We start from the raw sequence: 20869 nt of genomic DNA on the forward strand, positions 1-20869 counted from the left end.
TGAACATCTCATCTCAGACCCTTCAATTTTGAAAGGGCCTTCATCTCCTCTGGGCTCCCTTCCCATCCCACCAGAGCCAAGGACCTGGGCTGCCACCTGCGGGACCCCCAGGGACGGGCTTGGGGCTCTCCCTGCCACTGCACCGGACTCGGCATTTTGGCATGATGCTTCGGTGCTCTGCAGAGTCTCCTCCATGCCTTTAAGGGCACAAGAGCAATAGACACACAGCTTTATGGGAAGGCAGGCTCCTGAGGGATTGTTCTCCCTCTTCTGCATATTCATAACCTCACGTTAAGCTCAGCCACGTGGACAGAGACACCAGCAAGAGACAGAAGCATGAAAGCGGCACACGGTGTCTTTTGATCACTGTGTTTTGTAGCTACAAAGCTTTGCTGCCACCTTTCACAGATTCTGATGATCCTGAATGTACAGAGTCAGAAGGACAGGGGCCCCTGTCCAGAGCAGCCCTGCTATTTTCACAGCAGTGCCCCAATAACTGAAGAAGCCATGACAAAACCCTGCTCCAGGACTGGGTATCTCCATCAGGTCTTGGAGATGCAAAATAATTTGGTGATCCTTCTGCAAATGAAATCACCAGCTTCCAAGAGCCCTTCTGCTAGTGCCTGAAATGAGATGTTGCTTCTGAGAAATGAACGGTTGGCTGAACAGAGTACACAGGTGACACCGACTTCCTTAGGGTTTCTTAAATCACTACCGACCTACGCAAACACGCTGACTGTACATACAGATATCTCCAAAGTAAAATTAACACTTAGGATAGAATGTACAAACTAGGGTTGTATGTCATAAGTCCATATGGTACTTAAGGAAAGTGCTAAGATTTCTTATCTTGCTTCTATACCTTCTGCAGGGTGAAAGCACACTAAATGAGATCTGCCTTTAATGTGCACAGGCACAAACACAGCTTCTGCAGACATGTCTGCATTCAAACACTCGTATGCTCTTCCTTGCAGAGCACATTACCAGATTGCCTCTCCTCATCAGATGCTTTCTCCCATGGTCAAAAGACTACACAGACAACATCTTCTATGCCCATGTTAGACACTCTGCACTGGTATCACATCCATTTGTTATGTCCCATATCAGATGGCAGTGAACCTCGATGCCTCCAATCACAGCTTTGGGAGGAAGCAAGGTTACAGATGACAGCAAAACCCACAGACACCAGAGGGCAGGTTGTCAGTTATCAATTGCTTTTCTGAAGACTAAAACCAGTTGTTCTCCTGTTAGTTAGCGTTTCATTAATAGCTACAGAACACGCGCAGATAAACCAGAGAACAGGTAAGATAAAACAGAGCAAGTGGGAAAGGAAAGAGATCTCCACATCATGATAGTTGGGACATTTTACTTGTAAATGTAAGGGAGAGCAGAAGAAAAGGAGATGATGGATCAGGTGGTCACTTCCAGAACCTTTTGTTTTTCTATCTTTTGTTTTAAACACACACATGAACATAACTAAACCGAAGGTTATAAACTGTATTTGTTATGCTGAGAGCTTGCTGTCAGTGCTGTGTTCATCTTCCTGAAGGTTTGACTGATCTATGCCTGGGCTGTAGCACTCCAAAATGAATTCTTCAAGGTTACTAGGAAAACAATAGATCTCAAAAACTGTAATGAACTGTTCAATTTGTACGTTACAGGCTCAAGGATTCGCACCCCCAAACTATGAAACTAGTTTTCCACCCCTTTATTCTGATTTTTTTCAACTTCCTTCTCATCATGTATGCAATAGCAGCCACTTACGATGGCTTTGTTTGCTGGAGTAATTTACTTCATCTTTTAAAAGAACTGAGAACCTTCTTTAGTTCTCTATCTCCCCATGCTATTAACGAAAGTTCACTGACAGATTCCCAAGGGACAATTTTTTATTGAATTTAGGAATGTAAAATATGAACTCCAAAATAAAGCAGCATCTAAAAATGTTTTACAAAGATTCAACATTTCTCAGCACGAGAAATACAGTGAAAGCAAGTGAGGTTTTCTACTGGTATGAGGGGTGGGGAGGGAAGGATTGCAGCAGTAATTAGTTGTTTTAAAAAGGTTAATCTTTATGATCACATTAAGGCTTGCAGTTACTCCATCTGGTCAAGTCAACAGGTTACAAAATTCAGTCCTACAAGCAGAAGAGCTGACCTAGTGATAGGGGTGCTCGCCCCAAGGAAGTGCTCGCTGCCTTTCCGATCCAGGAAGGTCCTTCAGCACCCAGCAACCAAACATTAAGCACTTCCAGAACCTCATGATACTGATCCAGACATTAAATACTCACGTGTCTAGCAATATGCAAGTGTGAAAAGGGTTCAGACTTGGGCTGTGAGGCCCTAGCACTGAAGAAGACTACTTCCAGCTGGAGATCTTTTACTTGGGGGAATTCCGAACCCATATTTCACATCTTGTTGCTATCTCAGAATAGTTCAGAAGTATGCGAGTTCAAAAACATTTAGAGACTTTCAGATTTTAAAGACCATTTGCAAAGACCGTGTTTGCAGCACGCCCTACTCAAAGCAAACAGCTTCTCTCAAAGCTGCGTTGCCTAGTGCTACACACCCAAGGCTGGCTCCTCTGCCTCTCAGTACTCCCTTTGTGCTGCTGCAGGACAGCAGGGACCCACGTACCAGCATTCATACCTCAACGTCTGATGCAGAGAGCAGGCTTGCTGCAATGTTGAGCATCTAGAAGCTTCCATACACTTAGCTGACATCTAAAACTGGTCAACACCTCCAAAATGACTTTGCATTTGTACGTTTAGACTAGGTTTTGACAAATCTGAATACACGCAGAACTTGCACTACTTCATACAATCCCTTCCAATAATAATAGCCAGCAGTGCATTTTCAGGTATGCCTCACTCAAACGTCAGAAAAGCAACCTTGATGATGTTTTGTTAAAGCAAAGTACCATGTTTTTCCCACTGTGTGACCTGGAATATACATATTTACATAATGCATGCAGTAAAAGAAATAATCTCCTAAACACAATCTAAAATTTAAAACTATTTCTTATATCTTATTCTCCAGAGCTGCATTATTTTCCCTCTAAAAATGATTAAAGCAAGATGCCCAAAAAATTTTGGGGATATTGAACAGCACTTAATTTCAATTTCAAATAAACACGTTTGACTGCAACCAAACACAATTAGCACCTCCCCCCCAAAATTCCGTGTTTTTATATATTCTTTTTCTGCAATAGTACCAACAGCTGTTATGTGACTACATTTTGCCTCCATTCAGACACATGAAACACACAGGCTTTAATCTGGCCAGGTAGGATCTGGCAGCTAACCACAGCGTCCATCCAGCAAACCCCAAATCCTCCAAAAGACCTGCAGGGTGTTAAGCATGCAGCTGCAAGCTGCCTTATGTGGCCACAGATCCTTCAAGGGAGAATTTCAGGACAGGTGCAAAGAGCACTAGAAAACATTGCTGGTAAGAAAGTCTTTGAAAATAAAGCTCTAGTTATTACCCAGAGACACAGAGATTTCTAAATTCCTGATATTCATGCCAGATGAAATAAGAGCAAAACTAGCAAACTTCACAGATCTTTAATCAGCCTGTCCCACCTGTATAATTATCTCTGATGCATATGCAGACTCATAAGCTCATGAAAGTTTGAGAGACGAAGGGGCATGGCTAGCCATGCAAATCAAAAAAGCAAGGGGAAAAAAGAAGATAACATTCTGGGCTCCATTTTCTGAAAATGAACCATTTTCTGGAGACATCTTCTCCGGAATCAGCATTTCTGAAGCTGAAAATTTACTGTAACAGAAGTGTGACAGCAGAAGGCTGCGCGAGATAGAGGTTAATCTGGGTTTACAATCCAGACCTTGCTGAGAGCAGCGCACGCGGAAGGAGCTGAAGGCACAAGGGTTGTGGCAAGCACCGCGCTGGTAACAGACAGGAATTTGGGCCACGGTGCTATCACTGTGTATATTATTACAGCTTAATAGCTCTCAGGCTAAGCTGCCTTCCTATGCTCTGTTTTGCCTTATCAAATATGCAAGATTAGCACTACACAAGATGCTGAATTGACAGCTTTGGAGCCTGCTCTCCACTGGGTGGGGATAAACAGGGCAGAGGCAACCAGAACTTCCTACAATTTTATCCTCAGAAGTGGAGCACGACTGGGACAGAGCAGGATCCACTGGCAAGGGAAGTTCTGTTGCTGTCTCTCACTCGGCCTTCAGCACCTTTCCCCAGAGCCCCCCGCAGGGACAGTGCTGGCCAGAGTCACGAGCCACAGTCACAACTGCTACGGGGAAGCAGCCTAGCATTGCCAGGAAGCAGAAATGGGAATCCTCTATATTGTCAGTACCAGAATACTTACATACAGTAAACTAACGGCTCCAAACCAGGCTAAGAGTTCTCACGCAGCGAAGGCTCCCTTCCCCACATTCCCAACATCCAAGACAGCAGATATCCCACTCCAAACACACCCTTTTGTCTCCAGCGCCCACACAATCAAAGCTAGTGGTATTTTCCAACAGCATTTCATTCTCAGTTAAGTGAACTGAAATGTTTATTACAATTAAATTCTTCTTGGCAAGAATATATCAGACAACCAGGAACATCTTGCATGCAGGGTTTTTCTTAAAATCGAATTAATTTCCTCTAAAAAACGTCCCACCATTTTCTGCTCTGGAGATTTCGGGCAATTTACATCCTGCTATTTAGTTACCTTATTGGACCTTGCTCCTCAAAACCTGGAGACTATAAGCACTCTCATGTGGGCCTAGAAGTGAGCCATTTTCATTTCAGACAGACAGCAAGTGACGTTTTAAATTGTTCATCCATTTTTCTTAACTGAATTTTGCATTCAAAATTCAAATGAGTGAAACATCCAAACGGTACCTCTTTGATGGGTGTAATGGACTATGCAACAAAATGAGCAATTATATCCTCTCCTCTAAATACTATTTTAAAAAATACTACGTTCTGCTCCTATTTGAAATCATACAAAATATAAACGCGAGTTAATTCAGATCCCTCCTGTTTAGAGTTCCCTTAAGACCCCAGTGGTCTGTCCAGAGTCATACACATAAAGAAACTCTGAGTCTTGCTTCTGATTTGCAAAGAACCTGATATAAAGATGAATGGACCTAATGGATTCACTTCCTGCAAGAGGAAAACACAGCAGTGACAAAGTGACATTCTGAGCACAGCTCTAACATATCAACTGCTAAATACACTGAAAGTGAGTAACTAATAGGGACACCATAAAAATCACTATTATGAGCTCTTGCACAGCAGTGGTATGATTGTTCTGCAGGGACAGTTAAAGAAAATGCAAAGAGAAAAAGAGAAAGACTGCTATTGCCTCTGTAGATTTTCTAAAGGTCTTTTTTGGTGCAGTTCCTTATCCCTGCTCCTAATTTTACAATAGTAACATTAATTCAGTTTTCAAAATGGTTTGCAGTTTGACACTCCACACTGGAAGTCGACAGAAGTCATGAAGCCCAGTCTGTCATCGAGCAGGAAGCATACAGTATATATTAAATGCACACACACCAATCCCCTCCATTCCCACTTTAACAAGTTAGTATATGCTTGTGAATAGAGCACTGGAAGGAAGTGATGCAGTAATGCAGAGGGGAAGAGAGGGAAAAGCATTAAAATTTTTAAGAGTGACAAAGTTTTAGAGATTACTGGAAAGTCAGATGAAATGTTCAAGGAGATCATTATACAAAGACAGCATAAAGAGGAGCCAAAAAACTTACACACTGATGTCTTCTGGTTATTGTCCTTGCTGGGCATTAGCTTCACCCCTCTGGACTTCAGTTCAATTTGCTTTTTGACTACAGAGACAGATTTAAAACAAAGCAAAGACAAGGAAAAGATTTAGCTAAACATTAGCGATAACTTAAAAAGAAAATGAAGCAACAGTTGTACAGCACCCACGCTGCAGGATTCCCTGCATCTTTCCCTTACAGCTCAGACAACTCATCCCAACCCCTCAAAACCTTTTCATTTACCACGTCAGGTCTGGACTAGTGCCTTTGGGGATCTGAGCCAGGCTGACCCAATTTGAACATAAAAATGGGGCTCAAGTCATCCCTCTGTAACCATGTCATTTTGCTTAACATACTAAAAATGGAAGAGCCAAAGGAAAGCTCTCAGAAACTTCAGGAATCCTGAGAGTAAAATGCTGAGTTAGTTTCACCAGTTTTACTGATGCAGTTACTCCATGAATACATTATATGGCAAAGCCTTTCTCTGCTTCTATGGGGATACAGCACTCAAACAAACACCCCGTAACCCAAAAACTGTATACATGATCTGCGTAAATAGTAGACTCAAAAAGGCAGTAAAAGAGAAGAAAAAAGGGCCATATTAAAGCCACATTATTGATAAAGAAAAGACCCACTATTAATAGCCCCTGGCACATCAATTACAAAATCCGCATGGTGACTCTACCAGAGGTCCCCTTGTGACCATTCACCTCCCTGCTCTAAACCTCATCCAGAAGATGAGAAAACATGTGAGGGCAGCAACAAGATATCCATCCATCCATCCATCCATCCCCAAGAGAGTCCCACCCTTCCTCGCAGTATGAGAATCCCCCACGTAACCAAGCAGCTATTTGTTTTATTATCTGGACTTGGCTGCTACTGAGGCTCTCTCCACACAAGAGTTCTGCACAAAACTCACACTGTCAAAACCATCTGGATACCACTACAGAGAGACAACGGCTTCCTGCAGCACAGACAGACATTTTTGACCAACACACAGCAGAATTTTTACTGGCATATTTGAAGTTAATGTGGTTAAAGAACAAGTTCACAGCAGAAAGCATGATGTCCAAATCTCTTTATAGGATCCTTTTTGATGAGCCAGTCCTTATCTATGGAGAAAACCAGTCCATCTTCCACTTCAAACTGTTCTTTTCTTGTTCTTTGTCTTGTCATACTTTCATCCCTAAATTAGCACATTTCTAAGACAAAGTTGTCAAGAAAAATTACCGATATAACAAGGTTTTTTTAATCATGCTTTTTTGGCTTAAAAAAAAATTCTGTTTATAACATCTGTTTGCAGGAGCTTCAGACGGGAGATGTCAAGCATTATTCCTTGAAGCTTACCTAAGGTAGTGCTTTTCTGAGCTAGATGCTACCTTGGAGCTTTTTGTTCATCGTTTGGTTACAGCTTTTTGCTTTCTCTTTAAACAAAGAAGTTGTAACTTCAAACTGAGGTCCACATTAGCTTAAAAAAAATTCATAAAGAAAAGCTTATGTTGTTCACATCTTTCTTACTAGTACTACTTTAATCTGTTGAGAGTTTTTTTATCTTTTTTTTTTTTAGAGGGGAAAAAATAATTAACAGTATGTCATTTTCAAAGCAAATGTAACACACATTTGGTTCTTTTTTACTGTAACTCCACCTGCATATGCACAAGGAGAAAAGCAGCAGGTCTCAGAACACCCCAAAGAGCCACATATTCCTCCAGGTCATGCTATAACTCTGGGCTATTTGTGGCCTGACCTCACGGTTTTTAACAAACACACTATCAAGGGACTGAAGCAAGGACATGGGGCTACCAAAGCTAACATTTTGGGGGAAGTCTGGAACATATTTCTGCCTCAATGCCTCTATGAGCATAGTGACAGCTTGAAAACACAAATGAGAAATGAAAGGCTGTGCTAAAGCCCCGGGATGACGGGGCTGCCTCCCATGTCCCTCACTTGCGCCCAAGGACCATTTCAGCTGTGCTGCAGCTCAGGGCAGCAGGAGACAAACACCTCGCAGCAAGATACTAGACAGGGAGTGGGAAGAGTTGACAGGGTCCTTCTTACAGCACTCCAGCACCTTTCTGCGGTAACAGAGGGGTTCACATCAACCACGACGTCCTGGCGAAGCCACCGGCCCTGGCACCCCTGTGTTCAGAGCAGCAGGAGCAGCCATCAGCCTGGCTGCACCCACCCAAGTGCTCCTCCAGCACTAAATCCCCTCTGCCTGCAGAGGCTGCCCCGCTCCTGCAGCCGCCCCGTCCTGTCCTGAGCAGGACCTGGGGGTGCTGCCCACAGGGCTCCGTCCCCACGCAGGGCTGGTAGCACCAGGGCTGGGGCTCTCCGGCCTCTTGCTGACGCTGCAGCACACAAACTGTCGTTGGGATAAAGCACCCAGGAGGTCCCATCCTGCTTACCCTCCGTAACGCTGCAGTTCATCACTCGCTGGCGCTTTCCAAGCAAGTACAGGGGTAACCTCACAGTCACAGCCCATCTTCCCTCCCAGTCCGTAAAATACAGCCAAGCCCAAGTATCTAAGGCTAAATTTGAGCTACTGCAGGATGTGGCTCATGACTCTGCAGTATCCAATTCACTGCTCTGTAAAGTGCTTTGGGGCACCATCAGTAAGAGAGCAGCTTTATAAAAATAATTTCCATTTTTATATTCTCCTCAACTTCCCTTGCAAGTTACTTTACACCTTTGACGGTGAATTTTTCTCCTAGCCACACACAGAAAAGCACAGGTCTGTTGATTTCTGTGGGATAAAGTAAACCTGCAGCCTTAAAGGACAAGCAAAGCTTTCCAATCCCCGGCATGTGCCCCACAGACACACACCACGGACGGGATAACGCAGCCCTGGGAGGGTCAGCACTTCTCCTCAGGGCAGGCCGACTGCTGAGCTACAGCAACTGCCACTGGTTTCACAGGGCTGCTCAGCATCCCGAAGTCCAGCAGAAGGCAATCAGTATGGAGCATCCACAGCTTCAACACATCTGGGCCTTGCCCACAACTGCAAATTTTTAAAAGGACACACTAAATAACAAAGGTTCACCCATATTCATTCCTGCCTTCTAGAACCCAGCCAACACAGCCCCACTCCAAATTTGTGACTAATGGAGAGCCTAGCTCCAAAACACCAAACAGTAATGAAAACAAGCAACAGAAACCAGACATTCATTACTAAGGACCAATCCTAAAATACGGAGACTAAACTGCATTACCCATGAAGTATGTACTCTCCTAATTGCATCGTGTCTCTTTCAACAATAATTGATAAAGAGAGATCACTATATACTCTCCTCTTAATCCTTCATTTTGTTTGCAACATGGAGACATAATGATGAAAGTCAAGCTTTACAAATTACTCAATTTAGATTAGAACAAGTCAGAATACAATATCACTCGCTTTTTAAAAAAATAAATAAGAACATTTCTCCTACTCTATGCCCTCAAAAATCTGGTATATAAAAATCTATTTTGTTTATAAATTTGAATGTGGAACAAGACTACAAAGGACTGTGTCAGGATAATTGGATGAACAGAAATTTCTCTGTTTTCTGGAGGGTTTTGCTGCTCACACGTATCTGATAGATCTAATGGAATACTCAGTGTCCTGTCAAATTTGAAAGATGACATTACAAAGCCTTTCCAGCAAGCAGGCAGTCTGGGGTGTTTCTTTTAAACCATTTCATGCTGCTCTAAACAAGAATTTAAGGAGACATTTATTTTTTTTTATTTGGAAAAAAATAATTTCAAAAACCTATTCCATGAACCTCTGTTCCCCTTGCTGGGGGATTGCCATTAAATACAGACTTGTCTGAATCTCTTTTGTGCTGGGGTGTTTTAGTATCACCTGAGATGCTACGGCAGGTTGCTTACAGGGATTCCTACTCTGTTGGAAGTGAAAAGAAACACCCTCAAACGCAACCATTTTAAAACTCCTCAGTTATGCCCTCCCTCAGCTAGCTAAGCAGTGATTCTTTAGGAACTGGAGCCTGCAAGGAGCACCAGAACTCTCCTGTCTCTGCCTCTTTCTGGGGATTGCCCAGGAAACTCAACAGGTTGCACAGCAAAAGCTATAACCCCTCTGCAGCCCAGAGACATGCTCTGAGATGGAGACTGACAGATCTGTCAAACTTTAAGCATACGTACTTCTAGATATACACATATCCTTAAAAGCTATTTATGTGGTGCAGTACATGCAATAAATAATTCATCAGAGCATTATTAAGGGTGACAGGTCTGGTGGTATTCTGCACTGTGCTACGGGCTGAAACTTGCCCACATTTATCTTTCCACCTGAGGCTGGAGGACAGGAGGGGAAGGGAATGGGGTGGGGAGATCAATAAAAGATGCAATTATGTGTTGGTAGCAATCAGCTAAAAAGCAATTTAGGATCTAACTTATGTAATAAAATATGTGGAGAGATGGACTGCACCAGCCAGAGCATTATTTAGATCTGTGTAGCATCATTTTAAATTCAGCAGCTTTTTCATTACCTCATTTACAGCACCTGATCGCTAAGCTGATACGGGGGAAGACAGGGGATACCTGGCTTCCAACCCCTGCGCTGTCACCTCTCCCGGGTAAGGCACTTCTAGCTTATTTTCTTACCACCTGCAAGTACACAGCACCTTTTTGGGAAGGAACACAGGAGTGGGAGAATTAAAAAATATCAATGCACCGATTTCTCTACAGTCCCTTTCATTTGCTTTTACAGGGTGTGGGGGGGGAAAAAAGCATTTGCAAGCATGCAAGATTCATCTTACATAAAAGGGAAAAAGGAAACGGAGAAATATTTCAACTCTCCCTGGAAGGGAAGGAATTTACTGTATTCAACATAAAGAAAACGTGTATACAGGCTGATTATATCTAGCCTTGCTTTTACATTCATAAAGAGATTTCCAAACTAGGGCATGGATTAGAAAGAGCTGAAATGGAACACCCAGAAGGTGTTCTCTTAAAACTAAGTATCAATGTTAAACAAGCTGGAAGGCAAATTACTTTCTTATAGATTATCAGCAAAGCCAGACAGTGTCTCAGAGGACACAGAATGTTACTAGATGACGTAGGTACACGTCTTCAGAAAACGGACATAAAGTTCGATGCATCCCAACCTGCTCTTCCTTCTCTTGGACAATCCTGGGGTTTGCTTCCATCTCTACTGCTGAAACAACACGTTTGAGTTGCTCTACTTTCTATGGAATTACATATCCTATTTTGTATTTATTTACTTATCCACATTGAAACAACACGTTTGAGTTGCTCTACTTTCTATGGAATTACATATCCTATTTTGTATTTATTTACTTATCCACATTAAAATATTTACGTTCAAACAAGGTCACGTTCCTCTGCAAAGGGTTATGCTGGATTTTTGAGGCTGCATTGGCATCTTTAATGTTCTATGGACACAGACTCCATTGATGGCAAAAATCTTGCCTTTATTCTTGAGGCTTTTTTGCTTTGTTTCTTGTTTTAAGTATTGAAATCTTTCCTAACGGATGGAAAGAACCTGACAAACTCCACAAAAAACAGCAAAAGCACGAAGAATGAGTGTCAGATTCCCTGTGCCAGCTAGACGGAGGTCCTGCTTCAATGCCATTTCAAGAGCACATTTTTAAGTTCATCTTTTAAACACTCAATACACAAAAGCACAGTTCATTATATCTAACAAAACAGTTTCTAAGGAGTGTGCTAGATTAGAACCCCCTGACATTTATCTAATCAGAGGAAATTATAACATTAATCTTTACTTTTCTATTTAAGAAAAAGGGATGATTCAGACAGGTGTTTTAATAGAAAGCAGCATTCGTGACAGCAAAGGAAAATGTCATACCAAAAGCTATCAGCTGCATGCATTCATTTCTGTTACACAAAAAAACAAAGGTTTTTTTTCTTATAATTTCAAGTAATTTGTATGTTAAAGGAAAGCAAGGAAAGTTAAATAACGATGGTGATATATAAAGCAAAGGCCATGTTGAGGCCATGACAACATTGCTAAGGCTAAACAAACAGGGCAAGTTTGCAGATTTACAAAGGAAACTCCCCTCCCTTTCACTGTGTTCCTGTTACTCTAGGGCTAGGGTACTTTTTCCTCAAAATCCTGTTTCTTCATTTTGAGGAAAGCTGCTGAACTACACTGACTCAAACCTCTGGAGCGTGGATAAGGGCCTGGATGGCATTCCTGCTCCTTCCCTGCTTTGCTTTCCCTCTCCCTGATCCCACCTCCAGAGCCAGCTGCCTGAGCAGTGCGATGCCACTGCACTCACCAAGTCCTTCGAAGACCTCAGAGAGAACAGTGTGAGCATTTCTAAGGATCCACTCAAACCCACCTGTACCACTGACCCTTTGGTCCCAAACAGGATGCACTGAACTGCAGCTAGCCACAGTTGCCTACAGGCCTCAGATCACAACAGGATCTTTTCTCTGCTTAGCTCATGTGCCAAAGTGCTTCCTCTCCCTCAACAGCATTTTAAGATCCCAATCCTGAAATCCATCCTTCTAGGGATGACAAGTAAATACAATACAGTTTACACCCCATTCCAAACAGGCTCAGTTAGGTCTCACTTGAGCAGAGAAGAAATGCAGACAGAGTCTCTGGGGGACTGCAGACTGCTCTTCACCCAGTGACACCCTGTATAACCGCATCCCACACCGCATCCTGCAAAGCTGCAGGTAAAGGAACAGCTACTTCCACTAACAATGAATTTTCCTGCAGCTCTCAAGTGTTTCTACTCCCAACAATTGCTAATGGTAGCTGTTGACACAACGATGCCTGGATACCCAGCTGGAAAAGTAATGTTAACAGGATACAGAAGGATCATGCAGGAAGTTAGTTGTAGATTCCCAGGGGAGAAAAAAGTTTGGCTAAACACACACTGTGGATAGTGAGACCGGGCAGCAAGCATTTACCTTGGTACTGGGCACTGAACCCCTTCTGCCTGTGGTTGCCATCTGATGTGAAGTGAAGCCGCAGCCAATTTTTACTGCTGATAACCGGGGCAGGCAAATTCATTCCAGTAAACCTGCAAGAAACCAACCGATAACAGACAAGTGTTATTATGATTGTGAATTATACCCCAAATACTTGCCCTTTCAGGTAATCCTCCTCCTCCACAAATACAGGAAATCCTGAACACATACCGTATGCTCAAAGAAAGCAGCCCCTACACCCCACGGCTGTTTCTACGCACACGTTCCTTTGCTTGTCTTCCCACCCCATGGTTACACACTCGCAATTACAGAGGTTTCCATTCCTTCCTTCCAAGGCAAAGGGCTGAGCTGGGCACTCACAATGTCTGTGGTACCAGGCAAATGAAACAGGTCCAGCTGGACAGCCCAGAGGCTCCAGCCTTCTCCTGCACCGCAAAGAACGAGTGGAGGGTACAGGACACCTCTGAACTAGAGAAGCTCTACATGTCAACTCAGGGCAACAGAGCTTCGTCGCTCTACCACCTTTTCTATCTTATTTGGACCACACAACTGACATACAATCATCTCAGGGGACACGCTACACCTAAGGTATGCAAGGTGAGCTTGACTTTCAAGCTTATTCAGTTCCTGTCTTCATATCTGGTTAACCCTGTCTTGAAAAAAGAAAAAAGTATGTTTATTTTAGCTGAGGAGGAGAAGGGATTGCAAGAACCATTTTCTTTTACTGGAAATAGCTAGCAAGAAGCAATGATTTATGATCTATCCCAACCTGGAGAAGATTATAGCCATCAAACATGAAGTGGGAAGCTCCACAGCCCATTAGTAGTCCTTTAGCAACTGCTCCCTTCATACCACTTTATACTTTTTTTTTTTTTAATTATTATGCTGTTTGCTTTATTAAACTCCAGACCATAATTCTTAGCTGAGTTGTCACATGCCAAGTCTTGGTCCAGAACAATGTTTGCCTAAGTCACAGCACTCCTGAATTGAGGTATGTAATGGTAACATTAACCATGGTAAAGAGAACAACACTACCATGACAAAAGCTATTATGGAACCTTATTATTGTTAATGAAAGCCCATTTAATTTTTTAATCATAGACTGTCTCTTACTGAAAAATTACTGGCATTCCAATACCTACGCTTTTTTATATGAAGGTGAAAGGATCCTGAAAATTCTATTCCATTCAAAAGGATCCTTCAGATTTTATTACTACCCACTTTCAACAGCAGAACCGATAGCCCAGAAAGTATTTTAGAAGTCCTTCACTCAACTAACACCTCCAAAGGTGAACTGACCTTTTTTAAGGCAAACAGTGGGGAGCCAGGACAGCACTTGGCAGCGTATTTATTAATGGCAGATGAACTGCAATGTAATGCTGCTCTACTTGTTAATGAAATAGCAGGGATGATTATGCTGCATAACCAATGCATCTCTGCCACCTACAGTACAGACTTTAAACCCTGTATTATCTTGTGGCTGAATTCTGCATAATTATGAAGCATGACTGAAAACATTCTTTACACTATAAAATTGTTTAAGATTGTTCCTGATCATTTCTCTACAGACTATTTTCATCTCAACTTTGCAGGGCATTTTGAAATACAAGGTGCTATAAAAATGGATTCTATATGGCATTCTGCCATCCCTGGATAACTCAAAGACAGCTGAACCAATTTAATTTGAAACTTTTTTAAATAACTAAGTTCAAACAAACATATTTTGGGCTGAGATCAAACATGAGATGCCTAAAACCAATTCTGAGAAAGTTACTATGGCTGGTTGTTATGACAACCTGTTTAAACTTAATACTCTTTCCCCCAAAGGCTATTTTATTATTCATTCTGAACCAATAGTCAAACTTCTCATAAATAATCTTTAGGTATGCAGACCTAAATTTCACTTTCATAACTGTGGAGAGCCAAGTAATTCAATTGCCTGATATAAAAACTAGGGAACAATAAAATTAACCTGCCCGGATGAGGCAGATTTTTGCTCTCCTGTCCCCCCATCCCACCTTTTTTTGTTAATATGCATATCCTTTTGAGAAGTAGATTCAGTGGCCTGCACACTAATAATCCATTTACACATACACTTTGGTTTAGGTACGTGAATAGTCCACTATTAACTTCCAGGATCCCACACACATGAAGTGCTAGAATGAATTAACAGCTGAGTGAATTAACATTTTGAAAATCAATTAGAAAAATTAATGGATTGCATTTCTTGCTACATTTGCAATAGCATAAATAATTACTGAAGGCAAAAGCAGGACTCGAGAAAAATAATCAATCATAGCCACAGTGTTTTGCACCCACTTTGCACTGCTATAAAGAAATACAGGAGATTTAGGGTGAAGGAAAATGGTTCCCTGAACTTTCTGCACGGAAATTTTCATCAGCGCCGTATGTCATTTGCTTAAGACATTGACAGCTTTTTGAAAGGACTAAATCAGCCAAGAAATCACTATCAGGTCCTCATTTCCATATACACCACTGCTCAAACTCTCAGCACACAAAAAGACTGTGTTCTCTAGGGCTCCAGTCTAACCAATTCCCTTTTTTCCCATTTTCTCTTCCTATCCCTTTTATTTCTGAGGTTAAGCAGCTCGTTGTTAACATCAGGTTGCATGTTGTGGTATTTGGAGGTAGTTTAGAGCCCAGGTCAGCACCCAACTCAGATTTTTGCTAAGACACACCAACAACCATGGCAAAGAGGAAGAAGCTGCTTCCATCTTCACACAGCCCAGGCTAAATCCAAACATCCCAGCAGCAGAGCATCTTCGCTGAGTGTCAGGAACCCTAATGAAATCACTGGGACAAGCACACGGAAACGCACCACGCAACACGTGGACGCAAGGTTTTTGGAGGAGTGGGGGTTTTTTTATTTTAAATTGATTCCAGTAAATAGAACAGAATTAGTTCAGGAAAAAAAAAGGCCTTACTTTTTGATTAGCTTGCAGAGATGTAACTTCAGGCTCTGTATCTGCACTGAGCCCTCACCTATACGCCAAGGAGGGAAATCTCTATACAATGGAAAAAGGCATATTTAATCTGTGAATGCCATCGTTCCTCCCAGCCTCATGGCAGTTGTAAACCCAACACGTGGGGAGTCCCTAATGGAGATAAAACCCAACCACCCTTTCCTCAGTGCCCAAGGTACCAGCTTTAACCCCAAAGCTGCACCTTCTCCTGTTTCCCAGGTCTCAGCCAGCGGGCAGGCCACCTCACATAGCCAGAACAAGAGCAGCCCCGTCTCCCAATTCATCTTCCCCAGCTGCCAGCATTGAGTGTGCAGGTGGACAACTGGAGGAGGAAGGGTTCCTTCCCACTGAAATGTGTATTGCCCAGCACCAGACTACACGGGTCAGGGGCAGAAATGTTGCGATGGATAAAAAAAAATAACATGGCTAGAGCCATGAAAACATGATGCTCACCTGCAGTTAACTACTAGCTTTTCACCACAAGGCTCCCACAGGTTTAAATTAATCATTAGGAAGCATTAATGGTTAATTGATAATGGAATATTTAATTACAGATAAACACAGTTGAACTGAAGCAGCTGCATGGTCTTTGAATGCAAAATGCCCTGGCTGCTGTTGATGAATCACAAATGAAATGGGAAGGATGCTCAGCAGGCAAGAGTCAACAGCAATCACAAAAACCAGAGAAACACCCCAAGTCTCCTGCAGGAGCTACCACCGCCTCGTCTGCGCATGGGGATAACGCCAGGCAGCACCAATTAGCGCTGCGAAACCTGCGGGCAGAGTGACAGCAGCCCAAGACAAAAGGCAGATGATAAAGGCTGCGACACGCTCTCGGAGAGGATGCTGATTGCGCTGTGACACAGCGCACGCCGTGTCTGTACCGCCAACTTCCCAAGGTCACAGCATTTTTCTTTATAAAGCCAGTGCTGCCTTCCTGTCTTCAAGAAAAAGGAGGAGCCACATTACAGAGACTTAGAAATGCACAGAGCTAATTAAAAGAAGCTGAAACTCCTTTCCACATTCTCCAGCACACTTTTGTACTACATTACGTGCTCTGAATTTTCAGCACCTACCATTAGCCCAATAAATGACTGAATTTTAATAGTCCAGTGAGTCATGTAAATAAAAGCCCTTCTATTTTGGATCTCTGCCACTATATTTTTCAGTACTGTAGATTCTCTTTCTTTCTTTAAATAATTCTATTGACAATTTGCAAAACTTTTCAAGCCCCTGTTTGTCCATTTCCCCTGTCCTCCTCTTCCTTGCTGCCATCACAAGCAGATATGAATCACTTGATAAAATATTCAGCTTCCTGAATATGGCAACACACTAACTGAAATCTAAGGCTTTGGAATGACTAAGTAGCAATGCAAGAATTGTTTTTTAAGTAAAATCAATAATCATTACTCACATATGGGAATTCGGTACCCATTTTATATTAAGCATCTTTTTAATCCTGGACTCACTTGGAGAAAGAGATGAACTGAGCTTTCACCTGAAAATTTCATTTCCACAGCTTTGCCTTTTTGAGTCTGGAGGTGACCAGAGGATGCTGAGGCCAGCAACACTGGGTGAGAAACAGGCTCCTTCCTCTGTCTCCTTGGCCCAGTGACTGCGAATTGCAAGAACAGCCTTTCTCTGAACATTACCTCACCCACACCTTCAGCCTAGTCCCTACAAGGACCGTGGTTTTGGACACTTCGGCTTGTGCTCTACCCAGAGAGGACCTTGAAAACAAAAGTTACCATTTGAACCATACTGAAGACTTTGCATGAGAAAGAATGTGTTAGAAGATGCCTAACAGTTCAGGCCCTCTAAGAGACCAAATAAATTTGCTCAACTTTCAAGTAGCTTCAACACCAATGTCAAGCAACCAGTGCACAGAAATTAGTGCTCAGACAACGTAGAAACTCTTGTAATTGCTTGAAGAGCATTTAACAGCCTCAGAAAAACTGGTAGTGAGGATTTAAAAATATTTTTTTCTTAATGTCTAAGCCTGACTTATCTTCTCCTGAAATTTAAGCTTACCCTATGCACAGTGGATAGAGAACAAATTTTAGCTTTTTACATGGCAGTCCTTTAGTAGAGCACCATGAGAAGCTACATCTCCAGCACGTGTGCAGGGAGCTTTGAGGACAGCAGGCTCCTGGCTCCCCACAGCCACCTCCACAGGTAAACACCCCACAGCAACGGGAAGAGCAAGCGTCAGTCCTGTTCCCACTGACAAAAAGCCTGGAACGTGAACGACCAGTTTAATCTCAGCTCTTCTCTGAACAAAGAGAAAAAAAACAGCAAACTGCTCTAGGGGCAGCTGGGTCATTTTGCAGCTGAACAAGGTCAGTGGAACCGTTTATTGACATACATTTGTGATCAGGATGCAAGTCCCAGGTGTTTGTTATACCAACATGGCAGAGAGGACTACATTAGGAGAGGCCCAACATATACGAAAGACAAGAATTCATGTGATGTCAAGTTTTAAAAGAGCTAGAAAGAAATACCAGCATGTCAGGTGCTTTTCACTGTTTCCAAGCAGATTAACCTGCTGTGGAATCAGGCCTGGTGCACTAGGTGAAGGCTTCCTTCTGCTGTACCAGTACTAGTTTATTTACTTTTCTGACCATCTTAACTTCCAGGAAAACAAACTGACAAACTCACCCAAGAAACCAAAACCACACAGATACTCTGCTGTAACTCTCAGCATGCCCCCTAACCAGTTCCCTGCCCCAGCAGGCAGCTGTGAGTCCATTTCTCTTGCTCGAACACCTGCAGCATTAGCAGAAATGCAGAATTTCACTCTTCCCCTCAAGTCTTCCAGTTTTCCAGCACAGCTCTGAATCCTCACCCTGCCCCCAGATCCCCCTCCCAGAATGCTGTCTCCAAGTTTAGATGGTCTGTGAAAAATCCATCTCTTAAGCAACTGATTTTATCCCAAATCCTTTCCAATATTGTTTTTAAACTAGAGCATTAAGGCATTTTTTTTCCTGAGTGAAATTGAAACCTCCGTGTTAAACGCAGCTCCTCCAATTCCTTTATTGCATAATACAGAAAGGTTAATGGTATCAAAACTCCTCTTTTGAGCAAAAGCAGTGAAGTGTGGCTTTCTCAACTAAACTATTTTCTTTATTTCTTTTCTTGCTCTTGTCTTTCACAGTGGATTCAGGCATTAAATATTTATACCATTCACTCAGCCATTCCTCCCTTGGCACAATTAGTATTACTGTACATGGATGGCACTGATTAATCTGCATTCACGCATCATTATCTATTTACAATCCCAATTCCTGCTTTAATTTGGTTCCACATGGAGAGAAAGAATGGGAAAAAAAAAATCAATAAAATGTCAGAAAGTGAGTTAGAAGCACTAGAATAGTGGAAGGAGATATTTGCAGACAGAAGATCCAATTTTAACCACCCTGAAATTTGATTAGCATGAATTTGACCACAGTACTTCTTAAAGAACCCAAATACAATGAACAATTCATTGTGTGGATGCTATACAAACCGACTGCAGGAGAGTGTGGAGTCGAAGGTCACAACTAAAAGTAAGAACTGTACTTGAAATCGCATTATGTCAAGCGCTTTACTTTGAGATAATGGATTTAAGCATGAACTTGAATGTACGTATGTGCCCTGGTGCTGTCCAGATTCAGGATGTAGTCAAACACCAGCTCCAGTGAGCCCAAAGACATAAAAGGCAAAGGAACATCATTGGGGCTGCTTCGCCCCCCCCCCGAACTATTCTTGGTTTGGTTTATCTTTTAACAGGGAACAAGCTGAGCCTCAGAGAGGAGGTTACACTCCCAAGGTCACACTAATACTAGCTCAGGACACAGAGTTGCACTCTGAGCTTTTAAGATTCAGAAAAAATTTTTCTGAGAGGACATTTAATAACTGGCAACGCTGAGACCTTCTTGGGACTCTGACTCAGCACTGGCTGGTGTCAGGCACGAGCGATACGTGACTTGCAAACGGCTGAGTTCAGCCTGAACCTCCACATCTGTCCTTTCACAAGTACGTACAATCCCAAACCTCTGCATTTCACAGACACCTGGAATTAATTCCTCCAACAGTTCCAGATCCCATCCAAGCACAGCTGAGACACACCTGGCCAGCGACTGGAGAAGAGCCCTTGGGAGCTGCCAGCCCGCGTGCTGCATACGTGCTCCCGTTCACCCGGCTAAGTGCAGCCCCAGCAGCAATCCTGCAGCACTTCCCCTCGCACAAGGCCTATTATGAATTTCCAAGTGTTGCATTTTCCAACAGCCTCCTGAATAAAGATTTTAATGGCAACTGGTTTTGGTTAGGGTCTGTCAGGGCACCACGAATCCTTGACTCATATGGGCACGACCAACGACAAGTGCTTGCAAGAAAACTGCAGCGTTGCTGCGCTGTTCGTGCTTGACCAAAACGACTCAAGATCAGCTCTATGCTCCGACACCTCCATGCACCAGGCTGCTCCACTCCCAGCTAGGCTTTCTCTGCAGCAAAGTACAAGGCAACTCCTCATTTAATCTCTTTTTACATCCCCTTGGCACACAGCCTGTGACCACACGCCTACCGATAATGACTAACATCGGCCAGTCTGTGACAGACACAGGGTCCTCCTAGAGCCACCAACACCAATGTTTAGGGTGAACCTACCTGGTATTGCACCTTCCCAGAGCACAAGCTTCACCCTATCCTCCTGTGGCTGTATTTTAACACTAACCCAAACAGAGACCCCACTGCAGTCAATGTGGGCAGGAAGGAGGAGGGGAGGTTCAGCAGCATCTCCATCGCTGGATAAAGCGGTCACAGAAAGCTTAACGCTACCTGACAGTCACAGTCAATAGGAGAGTTAAAGAGGAGAGCTGCACTCCTGGAGCCTCAGCAAAACACGAGGAAAACATGCACAAACTGCTTACATTTGGGGCTGTAGATGCTCAGTTTAACCAAAATTGTTCAGGGTACAGAACTGACACCAGCCCAAGCCCCGGCACCCCCAGAGCTGCTTTGCAGCTCCACCACATCAGCCTTGACAGACACTTCCATTTCCTCAGTCTTTATTACACTGAAGCATTCTGACTATTCAGAGATTAATCTTCCTTTCAGCACAACTAGGGGACATATTGCAGCAGCTCTTCATATCTCTGTGTATTATTATTCACTTCACCTGTATTTTTAACTTTTCATCCAAACCTCTACTCAAATTATCATGAGAGCTGTACCATTA

The 20869-nt window shown here is 42.9% G+C and overlaps 1 protein-coding gene across 1 annotated transcript in view; it reads right to left on the bottom strand.

The window, feature by feature from the left end:
* CSMD2 (CUB and Sushi multiple domains 2) overlaps positions 1–20869 on the bottom strand; it is a 306084-nt gene that overhangs the window by 159117 nt on the left and 126098 nt on the right. The window contains 2 exon segments of the mRNA XM_074894313.1: positions 5732–5809; positions 12650–12762. Coding sequence (XP_074750414.1) covers positions 5732–5809; positions 12650–12762 — 191 coding nt within the window.

This window comes from Strix uralensis, chromosome 25, assembly GCF_047716275.1.
Source record: "Strix uralensis isolate ZFMK-TIS-50842 chromosome 25, bStrUra1, whole genome shotgun sequence".
NCBI classification, from domain to species: domain Eukaryota; kingdom Metazoa; phylum Chordata; class Aves; order Strigiformes; family Strigidae; genus Strix; species Strix uralensis.